At 33.7% G+C, this 13,675-nt stretch overlaps 2 protein-coding genes and 1 long non-coding RNA gene across 11 annotated transcripts in view; 1 reads left to right on the top strand and 2 right to left on the bottom strand.

The window, feature by feature from the left end:
- The window catches only part of LOC100748553 (anoctamin-8), a 28,127-nt gene extending 22,120 nt beyond the window's left edge, over positions 1–6,007 (bottom strand). For 7 of the 9 annotated variants that reach the window (XM_033319357.1, XM_033319363.1, XM_033319366.1 and 4 more), the window contains exons 1-2: positions 5,884–6,006; positions 4,798–5,173 (exon numbers count right to left, since the gene is read on the bottom strand). In XM_033319357.1, the coding sequence (XP_033175248.1) occupies positions 4,798–4,990 (193 nt within the window). In that variant the 5' untranslated portion in view covers positions 4,991–5,173; positions 5,884–6,006. Of the gene's footprint in view, positions 1–4,797; positions 5,174–5,883 lie in introns of those variants that run through there. The other 2 variants (XM_033319372.1, XM_033319376.1) reach the window with 2 other exon arrangements.
- LOC112212251 overlaps positions 5,180–13,675 on the top strand; it is a 35,394-nt gene continuing 26,898 nt past the window's right edge. The window contains exon 1 of the long non-coding RNA XR_004461317.1: positions 5,180–5,319. This is a non-coding gene — a long non-coding RNA (uncharacterized LOC112212251). The remainder of the gene's footprint in view (positions 5,320–13,675) is intronic.
- Positions 8,976–13,675, bottom strand: part of LOC100748192 — a 29,107-nt gene continuing 24,407 nt past the window's right edge. Inside the window, exons 9-10 of the mRNA XM_012381511.3 lie at positions 12,702–13,349; positions 8,976–11,721 (exon numbers count right to left, since the gene is read on the bottom strand). Coding sequence (XP_012236934.1) covers positions 10,198–11,721; positions 12,702–13,349 — 2,172 coding nt within the window. The 3' untranslated portion in view covers positions 8,976–10,197. The remainder of the gene's footprint in view (positions 11,722–12,701; positions 13,350–13,675) is intronic.

Below are 13,675 nucleotides of genomic sequence, written 5' to 3'. Positions count from 1 at the left end.
ACTATAATGAAAGCAATAAGCAAAAAATTTTATATGGTAAGTGTCCAAATATTTTTGTGAGCTACTATACAGAGTATAGTTGCAAAGATTGGTCGAGAACTTGTTATATGTATACTGCGTATGATGACATTTTGAAGTCATAGAGTTTGTTATTCGATGTTAAATTACTATACTCGATGGCTCTAAAGTTTTGTTACCAGATACGGGGCGTGGAACAATATTTTGGAATTGTAGGATTTATTAGTCAACGCATTTAGAGATCGAAGTTGTTTTGAAATTAACTCGATATGTATGTATGTATACATACTAAATGGCAGCGTAGAATAATATTCTGGAATAGTAGTATTTACTACTTAAGTATGTAGATATCGGGTGACAATAAAACTTTATCATTTCATATAATGTAATACAAAATTATATATTCTAAAATGATATAATTTATCACACACATACACGTTTGATATTTTTATATGAAAATTGCACGTAGAAGTAACTCCATATACTATATACAGAGTAATTTTTAGAACTTTATTACTATCTTTTTCAGCATACTTAGTTCGTATACTTTACGAGATATGACATGAACGTTACGTGTCTTTTAAAGCAAATCGATGTCAAACGTGTGGCACTTTATGACTGGTGTATCGATCATCCCATTTCTTTGCGTTCCATGCGTTGGTAGCATCAGTGGCACGTGCTTTTTAAGCTACACTATACGTGTCTTTTCGTCGTATGGCTTCGCGTTCGTGACCCTAAATAGCGTCGTATTCTGTTTAACTTAACCTACCTAATTAATTCCTGTTAATCGACTTACGTTAATTTCGTTTAGAGAGAATTACATATGTAACTTTAATATGTAATTCTTTATTTTTAATAAAAAATTATTTAATTCACCATTTGAAAGACATTGAAAAATGATACGAATAATATAACTTTCTAAAAACATACCTAAGTTTCTAATTTCTAATAAATCAATTTATTAACATTATTATTACTTAAAATGTTAAACCATTTTTATTTAATCACTATCTTATTTTTTTAGTATATATAATTCCTACCTTTTTATGTAATACTCATTTTAATAATGTAATGAAAATATTATCTTAGAAGAACCAGATCAACCATTCAAAGGATGTAAAACACATGAAACATGTCGAGTGATATGAAAATAAAATATCGAAGAATATGATTGTCGGCCTATTACTAATTGATGATTCGAACACTCAAAAATCACTTAAGCGTCTTTAGAAATCGCCATTTCATGTATTGACGATAGGAGTCGTTTCAGGACTGTTCACGCGCCTCATTTTGGTAGGTAATAGAGGGGATGGAGCACTCTCTTACGTCACGCTCAAGTATATACAGTTATACTTCATACCACCATTTCACAGCCCGGTATATGTACAGGGTGACCCTGAAAAGGATAGTTTTCTTAAAAGGTTACACATAATCGGTGAAACTGATATAACTATCAGGAGTTAAAGTTTGCACGTTTCGAGGGTAAAAACACGTAATTTGAGACATTTTCAGCAATATGAGGAGTTCAAATCTTATTCAAGGCCATATGTTTTATGCAACACGTAAAGATTGCTTCTTCAACTATTATGAGGAAATATTTTAGTGTAAAAGTTGCTTGATTTAATGAGAGAAACTTGATAGAATATTTGACTTTGTTTTCTACACTATTATCTATAAAAATTTCGATATCAACATATATTTTTTAATGCAACTATACAGTTTTATTATTGTGAAATTACTACACTGTAAACAATTTGAAATGTATGTGAAATGTATGTTCTATGAATTTTTTAATTCTAAAACCCACGATTTTTATAAAAGCAAGATGATGAAATTGTTTAATCGTTTAGAAAATGTGTGGTCGTTGCTGAGAAAGTTAACCTTAGTGAAGGAGGTTTTTTTAAAAATGCAGAAAATTTGAGGGAAATAATTTTAGTACAGTGACCTTCCTCAGTGCATAACGAGCCGTTTATATAGAATGGAGAGGCTGCATGCTGAGATATAACGTGTGAAAAGAACCGCCATTCAAGTTTCAATCGCGACTTTTTATGTAGGGGAAAAGCTATAAATATTAAAATGATCTCTTGTTTTGCAATACATTTTTTTTAATATTTCTGGTATCGTTTGCAAAAATGGATTTAACAATTCTAATTACAGTTTACACGTGATAGTGTATAAAATTTTGCTGTTCTGTTCTTATTAGAAATGTTCTGTTTTTATTAATCAATACAAAAAAAGCTAGTATCCACATTAATTGTCAAAATCATGAAAATTTAAGATCAAACATATTAAATCTTAAAAACTATCAAACCTAAAAACTGATCATAACCTCAAAAAATATTAATTAATTTAATATAATCATATTTTAAACTTCATAATATTTAAAGTAGAGTATATCATTGAAATAAATCCCACTAAATCAGGTAATTTCATCTACTATGCATATCGCCCTGCAATAATAATATAGCCACATTGTGGCGCGAGGTAGTCGTGCATCGATGAGATGATCAAACCTATTCGTCCCGTGGAGATTATCAACGCCGCATAAAATTACATTCGCCGGATTACCGGTATCGAAAATGCGAACCTAAATGAAAATGCACAATTACCGCTATAGAACGAGGTCTCTTGGTGTTGCACGGATTTTTAGAATCACGTAATGTTTGCGTTCACGCGATTCATGGTGAGAACTAGAGTAGGGTTTACATGGTATGCTTTTGTGGCATGTTCTTTAATTTTAATTTACCCCTCGATGATGCTTGGTAATCAACACTGCGGATTTTTAGGGATTCCTTTAGAAATTTTTTATATTTTCTAGATCACAAATCGGATATTAATAGTCTTTATTGATAATTTTCTATGTTTTAATACAGATTAATATGATATAATTAATTTCTGACAAAAATGAAATAACTCATTAGAGTCATTTTTTTTTTAAATTTCATAACAAAACAATATTATTGAAAATAATTCATAGAATAATTCACAAAGGAAATGTAAATACGGTTTCCCCGAACAAAGTCGTTTAAATAGATGGATCCAATTACTTCTGACATGGCGTAGAAGATAAAGCCACAGAGAGCCGAGTTATCACGTTTAGATATGGAGTATCCGTTTCAGCGAAATTTTGTGGAGTAGCATGATCAAATCTAATAAAATTCCTTTGTGGATTTAGCTGCTCTTCCATAATTAGATAATTCCTATCTCAAATCCTCTGAGAAATGATTCAAAAGAAATTTTTAAATACTAACATCATTTTGGCCCAAGACCATTTGAACAAATATGTAGTCGAACCTCAGCTATTTCTAGAAATGCAAAGGAAAAAAGCACGATAAAAAATGGATTATTCGCTTTAAAGGTCAAATCATGACCGATTGTATCCTGACGGTCACAGGGTGAAGAAACTCGACCGTTCGAACACTAGCATTGATGCGAGATACGACGTTTGAATTCCGATTAAACCACACTGGTATCGCTGAAATTTGCTCGAAAATGCAATGCCCTTAGGCGATAATGCGCTCTCTCGTCAGCTTGCACGCGATTACCGGCCCCTACTCTATTGGTCTAACCCCCACTTCGCTATCTAGATCTCGAAGAGTCGACACGAGGAGAGGTGACACACGGCGATTACTTGCACTGAAAATACAGCCAAAAGGTGATTTTCTAAGTTTTGCGTTATTCCTAAGATTTTTAGTGGCAAAAAGAGTAGAATCTATGATTTATAGATGAATCCTTGAAATAATACAGTACTTCCAAAGCAATTGGTTCATTTAAAGTTTTGAAATAGGAAGGTTCTTAAGTACTTCAAAAACTGTGGAAAGTTTTAATTACATGAATTTTTCAGAGGTACATATGTATACGATGTACCATATTTATATAGGTTCTTCATCTTTTTCTCAGCTGTTTTTCTATGATGTTTCAAAATAAACTACCAATAATTTGTAAATATATTTCAAGAATCCAACATTCAGAGGACAATTATATTCCAATTCTGTTTTAACGTCATTCTAAAGAATATGGTAATATATTCACCTATAATATAAACAAATTGGTTGTGAAAGAACCGCGAATCAAGACCTGCGTACGCAGCCGAGTGGAGTTGGGTGCAAAGGGGGATAAGCTGAATTCAGAGGGGGCTCGCGGGCTAAGAAGAAGGGGATGACCGGGTGGGCGTGTGTACGAACCATTTTTGGTTCAGAAGGTGAATCGATTCGTGGATGAAAATAAGCAACCACGAAAATCATTGACAGTGATTTAATACTTCCCCACATCGCGATTATTGCGCGAGCTTTCGTAACGAAACCCATCTACCTTCTGAACATACACAGCCCCATGTATTTACAACGGCGCGGCATTGAGAACGCGCGCACCAACGCCGCTGAGATAGCATCCGTGACTGCGCGCACTGCGGACAGCGAATATACTCTTTCTTATGTTTTCTGACTGAAACGTATATTCGCAGGGGCAAAGAATAACGGTCCGAATATCGATGTATTGTATGTCTAGATGTCGTCCAATAATACGACCAAATTCGACTGTATAGTCGTTAGGTTCTGTCGGTTACTAGATCGGTTGCATTTGGTGTTTATCACTGAGAATATGTACTAACTATCGCTACGAATTATTCGTATTCACATGAATGCATGTACTATCGTTACGCCGAAAGAATTATACCACATTATGTCTGCTTGATGAAAAATCAAACATAAGGAATGACAAGATGATTTATGAGTTTGGCATCAGTAGTACTACAAATGGAGGAGATTTATTAAAACTCACCCTTGTCGAAGGTTTCTTTGGCCGCGTGTATGACCTTCCTCCGTCTAAGACCGTCGCCCGCGAGGACGGTCGTCATCGTGCTGGAAGCGGTGCCCGTCGTCCTCTCATCTTCGTCACTGTTCGCGCACTCGCCGGAGGTGGTCGATGTACGGTGGTCGAGGAGATTGATCGGGGACCCCTCGCCGCCTGGCATAGTGTCCCGATTAGCAGGACCGTCGCGTCCTTAACCGAGGACCTTTGCGCCTGAACTGAACTCGCTCCCTCTATGCACCCTCTATTCGCGAACTCTCTTCGCCCTTCGTCTCCGTTGCATCGTTTCGCGGCACTGGCCGCATAGTGGCGCCACTCTTGCGACGGATTACCATGGGGCAATTTTCTGAAATAATTTGCAATTTTCTTCCGGTAGCGGTTATGAGACATCGCGAAGTTTGTTGATCGTTAGCTTGAATATAAACGTGAAAAATGTGAGTATTTTATTGACGAAGATAATTAAGACTGGATGAAGGCGAAATCGTAATAATGGTAAGTCGTATTGAATTCATCTATAAGTAGAATAGGTTTGATATAAAAGTGACTGTAGAAATGATCAAAATCACGTGACATTTAAGTTAAATATGTTCTTGGTTATGATCGATGGTCATTTTTATCAGGATTGATTAATGATTAATCGAACGTTCTGATTAATTTGATCAATTATTAGTAGATCATCGAGTATGATTGATCGCGATCAATCACTAACAGATTTCACAAAACCTTTTGAAGAAATAACAATCTTACGATTAAATGTCGAAAATCTAACGATCTCTACAATTTCCAAATTTTTTTATATATTAAGAAAATACTTACAATTATTTCTTTTATAGAAAATTTACAACTTAAAATTAAAAATTCAGAATTTATGAAGAAATTAAAATTTATGAAGAAATATTTTTTAGTTACATTAAGAGTAGAAATATCAAAATATATAATATTAAGGAATAATTATTAATAAATAACTGATATTTTGATCATTCGATAATGGAAATTGATTTAACAAGGCGTGAATATAAATTTAAAGAAACTATCGAGAAAAATCTTTAGATTTACCTCGTGTAACACGAAGTTACTGTGAAAGTTTATCCGCGCGAACCGTCTCGCGAAATTCGCGGTCGTACCACTGCTCTCGCCGATGTTGATGTTCTATGACTCACCCTGTTCTTTCCTCGAAGTAGGGAAACATTTCTATGAAGTGCCGCCATCTGTGACGAACTTCAGACACAAAGCGACTTGCGATCGATCCAACGCAACGGTGCAACGCCATTTCTCGCTTGACTACTCACCACGATTTGTGCCACCTTTCTTTTTTTTTTCTCTCTTTCCACTTTTCCCCGTCGTTTCCTACGCCATGTGACACCACCGGAAACGTCAGTTATTCGTGGCATATGAAAATTAGGTTGAGAGTTCGGCAGACATTTACGCCTGCTATGAAACTTCTCTTTAGTACATGTTCCAAATATTCTGTTACCTTCAATATCTCACAAATTTATGAATTCCTTTAAAGATCTTTTAAAATATATTGTTACAAAAAAGAAACTAAAAAAATTTCTTGGAAAATATAATCAATTTTTCATCTTTACCATTTAATGAACTTAGAGGGGAAGAAATGGTTATAACTGTACGCTCTGCTTGTAGTATACTATATCTAGTCTTTAATACTTACCATTTATCATTTAATACTTGTAACATGCTATATGTTGTTACTTGTAATATGTTGTAGTTTTAAACAATAAATCGTTTTTTATTTAAGATTTGTAGTACATTATAATCTTTAGTAATGTATACTGCAATCTTTTTTTTTGCTATATAATCTAATAACTAACCTAACAACAGATATGTACTCGAATCAGAAAATTGGTCTTTATAAGACAAAAAAGATTTTTTCTTACAGTGACTGTTTTTGCCTTAAATATTACTTTTTATTTAATTTACTGTATTGTAATTTGTTTGTAACCTCATACTTTCTTACTTTTCAATTTATGGAGTTGATCAATATGGTTTCCGATCAATTCAAAGTGGGACAAGAAATTATACCTATATCAATAAACTTTTTAACAATTTCTTCAAGTCAAAGAAATTTTTTGACAATAAAAAACCATAATTGTGTTGAAAATAAGCTCAAGGACATAGCAGAGTTAAGTCGATATGGAGTGTCGATTGATCGCGAAATGACATAACATGCAACATGTATCAGAAATCGAATATCCGAATCGTATTTTCACTGTAGTAGTATCCGTTAAAAGTGTTGAATTATGACATGGGTGATGAGGGAAAATTGAATCTTTTGGCAGTGTCAAGGGCACACTCTAAATTCAAACCCGTCGTTAGTCTATTTCGAGATATCGTCGAGTTGATTATTTCCTATTTCCGGACTCGAAGTGGCCATCAGAAGTGACAGTGGTGTCGTACCCGTGGCACAGATATCGACAAGAATCGATGGTATGGCCCTTCGATACAATGTAGATAGGATAGGAAAGCGTAACTATTGGAAAATGATCGTAATGTGACTTCCGGTACGCTTTGATAATTTTCTTCGGTGGGCTTGATGGCTTTCAAGAGGGGTTCCGTGCATCGATAAACAACCCCGAGAACCTCGAAATAGAATTCTAAAGATGATCGAACGAATGCCACGGACGAATCAAATTAATTTAACCGATTAATTCCAACCGCCATATTGACAATTATATACATATATGGAATCTTCCTATTAGATAAATAACAGCAGAATTATTAAACTCACTCACATAATGGATTCCACATATTTTTATAAATTATGAAATTAAAAAATTGTAGATTATAAAACTAATACTGAAATTATAGAGCTTAAATGGTTAACCATTTAAGTGTTAAAGACTATAGTGTACTACAAATACTAAATGTTAGATGATTTAAATGACAGAGATTACAGTATATTACAAGTAATATAATATATAATACGAAATATAACATAAGTATAATACCTAATAAGTTAAATAACGAATGGCAAGTATTAAAGATTATACAATAATATACCACAAGTAAAATGTATATTTTTGATCATTTCTTTTTTGATTAAATTTATTCAGATGGCAAAGGTCGAAAATTGAAAATATTCGCTTTTAGAGCGTGTATATCTCATTTATCATTCCAAATCCTCAATTATTAGGTGCATTCCATGTATGTGTACTTAAGAATTATACATATATTTGTTATAAATTACAGTTACCTTATTTTATTATATATTATGCTTTTACGTTAAATATTGTATATTTAATCTTTCCTCGTTAACTTCATCTGTTCTTTTTTTATAAATTTTCAGATAAACAGTAATTAATAATACTCATTTGCAGAAATTATTGGATTGTGAAATAAAAATTAAACCTACGACCGACCTGACCGTTGTTAGAGAGTTTTCACAGAAAAACAATGGAAGGTTAATTAGAAGAGATGCAACCAGGCTGATGAACTCCATTGAACTTTGGTCCTGGGAGTTTGTTGGCTCAATTTAACGCGAAAGGGGCGAGTTTGGAGAAGTTGTCCGTCTTTCCTTTTGAAAGGAAAACGTGCACACCCATCCCGTTCCTACCTTTCTTCAAATCGTGGAACTACAATAGGAGAAACGTTTATTCTTGGCTCTGTTCTCCAACGAATGATTTAATCAGCCTTCGGCTGTAACGATTCTGTTCTTCAATCCTTATCCTTTGTGCCTTGAATCGGGGTCAGATTTTCGACTCTATGTATATGTGTATATGTGTATGTGTGCGCGCTTGTGTAGCGTTATATATTCCATAATTAATGAATTTTTTAATTAAATTTTCAGTTTACTCGTCTATATTCTTTCGTTCATTTTAAAATGCAACATCGATTTTTCTTAACAGAAAAGGATGTTTCTGTAAAAAAAGAAGGAAACACGAAATTTCTTTGGAAGTAATTGTTTGTCATAATTTGACATAGTTCTAATGCATTGAATCTAAGGGAACTTTTTCACGAACGGATTTTCTTCAATAAAGTTATTAATCATAAACTTCATTTGTAAAACAAATATCACCAAAAAATCTAAAATCCTTTAGCCGCTCATAATATCCTTTGTATCATTTCTAGAGCTAAATAAGTTAAGCACGAAAAATTCATAAATTAACTATAGCACCCAGTATTCAATTTTGAAATAGTACTCAATTTTTTTATAAACATACAATAATTTTCAGATAAAGTGATCTGCTCAATAAACACTAATTGTAATCAGGTTTGCAGCATAAACAAAAAGGAGGTCAATGAGATCAGTTTAACAAACCAATCATAGGAAGTGTCAAGGAACTTACGTAGGGTTGTGTGAAAAAAAGACTGGTTTTTGCTTTCTTGTGTTTTTAATAAAGTACTTAAACGTTTAACTTACACGCATACCAACAGCAGGTGACAGGATTAGATTTCAATTAAATAGATTTAACGCTTTATCGTTTCATTTTTTATCTTTTTCTTTATCCTTTTTTTTTCTCTAGATTAGAGTCATTGATGGAACGCCAGCAGGGCCTCTGTTTCCGGCTTCGAACTCAGTCAAAAACACCAGAGAATCCCCTGGTACGATTTTCATAAACAAACTTCATCACACATTATCGATTCGTTGTCAACTTGATATTTCTTATCGAATCAGTTTACCCTGACTAGGGTAATGTTCTACTACTTTCTCTGTTGAATCTCTTAATTCGCTTAATTCAATCATTTTCACATTTCTTCATTTACATATATCTTCTTTACATTATACATTTGATTAGTCTTAACTCCTTGAGATGGAAGATATTTTATTCAGTAATTAATATCATAATTCTGATTAGAACTAAAAAGGAGTTAATAAAACTACTTTTTAGATTTATTTCCATTTATATGTTCTTCTTTATATTATATCTACATATGGTTAATCTCCACTCATTGAGATGAAAATCATTTATTCAATAATCAATATCATTGTTCTATTTACAAGTGAAAAGGAGAAATACTTTTGTTCACAGAGACTTTTACACATCTCACCGCTTCGCTCATAATGAGTGAAATCATCCAATAAAATTATCTGACAATTAACATTTATTAATTATTATACTTTTAGTAAACAAAAGGAACACTTCTATCCACAAAATATTTTTACACATCATTTTACTAATTAATCCTCAACGAGTTAAGCTTTACACTCTGCACCTTCCGCGAAGAAGAAGATACTAAGAAAATCGCTTTTAGAGAAAGTTCCAATTAAATAAATAAAACGAGACATGGTACGAAGAACGCAGTCAATGAGGCCCTCTCTATATACAGAAACGATCCATTCCCTAGATCAGGTCGAAGGGAATGACACTATTTATTCTCTTACATTTTTATCGATTACCAATCTTTTTCTCTTCATCTGAACTGATCGTCTCGACTGGGCCTCGTCATCACGCATCGGCCTCTGTAGCAAATCTCCGTCATATGCGAGACCTTGGTAGTTGTTGAGGTTCGCAGGACCTTTCCTAATATTGATTCTGTCGAATTAATTAATAAAGTGGTGCTACTCGGTTTCAAAGTCGTCGACAGAGGAGGGTCACTTGCGAAATAATTTTCGGACGTAGAACTCGTCGTTGTGTCTGCAATCATGTCGATTCGTCCCAAGGTAGTCGCGTTCTCCAGATCGATATACGACGTGGTTTCAGTCTCCGTCGATTCCTTACCATTTTCATTAACATCTCCAATTGTCTGTGACTCTTCAAAGCTCGCTTGAGTAGTCATTTTAACTTCATCGTCTTTTAATTTAAAAATCTTTTCATTATCCGCTAATATTTCTTGCTTTGAATCATTATCGTGATCTGGAATCTCTGTATTAAATACAGGAAGCCCAGTGGTGGTGGTTTCATCTGGATTTTCTGTGTTGTTTACTGTTGTCTCCTCCTCAGCACTCTTCATAGTATCGAAGATTGCTTGAACGTAGTCTGAGAGTGTCTTTACACTGGTGTCTCCTTCCTTCTTTGTTACTAATCCCGGAATCGACGTTGTGGCAGATCTACCACTCGTTTTTGAATCATAATTCCAGCTGGATGATTTGGAGTGATCGAAGGCAGACGGGTATCTCACCTCGCTCCATTTGGCCCTGTGATTCTTGGGATGGTTATAATCCTCGTCTTTTGATTCTTTATTACTTTCTTCGAACTCTATTGTACTGTCTCTATCTACCTCACTGCGATCCTCCAGCACATCATTCTTCCTATTTGATTCTTTCTGATTAAAGCTTATTTCTTCTATATTTCGAAATGATTCTGAATCATTTAATTCATCGTTCGACTTGCTCTCATCATTACCTTTGGTTGTATATTTACCTGCTATTGAGACAAAACTGAGAGTGTTCTGAAAATTCTTCCGGTTCCATTTCTTCGTTGTTTCCCAGGTTTGCTGTTCCTTCTCTCCAGTAACTATCTTCTTCTCGTTCTTTTCTTTTTTCTCTTGTTCGTTTATCTTTATATTATCGTGTGGTTTTTTAATTAATTTACTAAATAGATCTTCGTAAGGCGACTCTGTGATTGTTGTTTCTTCAATCTTATAAGTGGTTGGAATTGTGGTAATCTGGATTTCTGTAGTTCCACTGACGTCTTCAGGGATCACCATAGGAGTGGTCATGGCTGGAGACATTGTCCATGCGGTTTCAGGTACCTCAGTGGTTGTGACTTTCGTAGGTTCATCGTTCTTTAGAATATCTGATAGAAAGTCTTGTAAAATCGATTTCTCAGGTGAAGCTGAAGCTCCTGCAAGAGGTTTTGGTTCACGGATGGGGTTGTACTTATATTGGTCTCGGAATAAACCGTTTAGGGCAGAGTTGAAGTGCTGGGACTCGGCAGTGACGAAATCGTCCACCGCTGGTCTGACTCGAACGCGGACTCTTCTTCTCCGTGCGATCTGAAGCAGATAGTTGCACGCATTTCTTGTTATTATTTTTTATTATAGCATTATTCTATAATATGTTATGTAGTATTATTATAACATTGCTATTAGATTATTATTTATACATTTCGTATAGTATTTTTTATTAACTTTTTATTCTATGCTCCTTGCTCTTTTCAACTCTTTCACCGATTTTTTAAGCTAGATAAATATTTTAATACATATATATTTTTCTCTATTTTTTGTATGAAAATATCAGATCAATTGCTCTTCTGTTTCCTTGCTGTTTTCAATTTTTATTGTAATATTGTTGATAATTTTAATTGTTAAATCTTCTATCGTCGTCAAAAATAATACTGTTCACCTTAATAAAGGACTGTCTTCACCGCAACTGCTCATGTCGATATTAATATCCTCCTTCTCTCCCCATAATGATCTACCAACCTCTCATAGTAATATTAAGCTTTCCTTCACCTTGCCTGTAACGATCTCCAATAACCTCCCGTACCTATACGTCTTCAGGAAAGAAAAACCACATATTTTCCTTCAAAAGGTGGAAAAAATTTTCATCACCTACAGATACAAAAAAGCTACTATGACGCCCATGTTCTATAATTATGTCTTTTCTATTTCCTTTGTTTTAAACCGTCTAAATTTTGGAAAATTTAAAAGAAAATTTACAAAGAGTCGCTCAATACTGATTAAAAATAGTTATATTTACATTAATAATTACAAGGATCAGTTGATAAATAAGTTACGCAAATAAAACATAAATATTGTTATTATTCCTCATCGAACTCAATTCAATAATATTAATTAATAATTGGTTATTAATTCCAATAGTATTTTTTCTAGAATAATATCTAACATATCTATTAACCTTATAAATAAACCATTACAGTCTTTCCTTCAGCCTTCTCAAACTTTGCAAAAATCTTATTCAAAATTATTAACGAGTCCAGATTACTCTAGATCTAGATCCAAATATATCTTACCTTCCTCCCAGTTGCGGAATTATCGCTTTTCCTCACAGTCTTCTCGAAATCAATACTTTGTTGCTCCGTAGAACTGTCGACCTTATCCATCAAAGAAGAATTTCTATTCTGATCACCTTCAACCTCACTATTATTCTTCTGTTTAATCTCTGTTATATTAGTGCTCATTTCAGTCATATTCATCTTCTCAGTATGATCCTGTATACCAGTTTTCCTACCAAATATTGTGGTACCCATTAACATTGATTCATCTTCTTCTTCTTCTTTTTGCGTTTTTTCTATCTTCTTATCATCTGAAGAGACTACCAGTGTTACAGATGAAACTTCTGGTGCTGCTGTGATTATCTCTGGTGGGTTAACATTTTTCAAGGATTCATGGAACCATTGACTGCTTTTAGAAGCCTCCTCTGGGACCTGATTCACTGCGAAACTCGGCTGGAACGAAGTTCTCGTCAGCTTTGTAGACCATTGACTCTCAGCTCCGTAAATGTCTGCTGTCGTCTGGTGGTTGTCTTCCGAAGGTCTTGTTCTTGAAGTCTGGCTGTATTTCCCTGGTGAACTATTGGCTAGTTGAGTCTGGTCGTATTCGTCACGTTGAACAGTCTGCCCTGGATAGTTGCCAAAGTTTAGGACGAACTCAGGTGGATACTGAAAATTCAGAAAAGTTTTAATTGGATGGAGGTTTGGATAAGCAGTGTGAATAATAAATATTATTATCTAATATTTATATAATTTATTATAACCAAAGATGCATTTCATACAAAATACTAAAATGAATAATATAATTGTTATATATATATATATGGAGAGAGAGTATGTACCATAATATATATTATATTATATTATATTATATTATAATATATTATATTATAATATATTATAATAAAGATATTGTAATATATTATATTATATTATAATATAATATAGTATAAGATAATATAAGATAAGATAGATAGATATTGTAATATATTATA

Source organism: Bombus impatiens, unplaced genomic scaffold (assembly GCF_000188095.3).
Source record: "Bombus impatiens unplaced genomic scaffold, BIMP_2.2 scf_0019, whole genome shotgun sequence".
Lineage (NCBI taxonomy): Eukaryota > Metazoa > Arthropoda > Insecta > Hymenoptera > Apidae > Bombus > Bombus impatiens.
The sequence above is the reverse complement of the archived record's forward strand: the minus strand, read 5'-3'. Positions and strand labels throughout refer to the sequence as shown.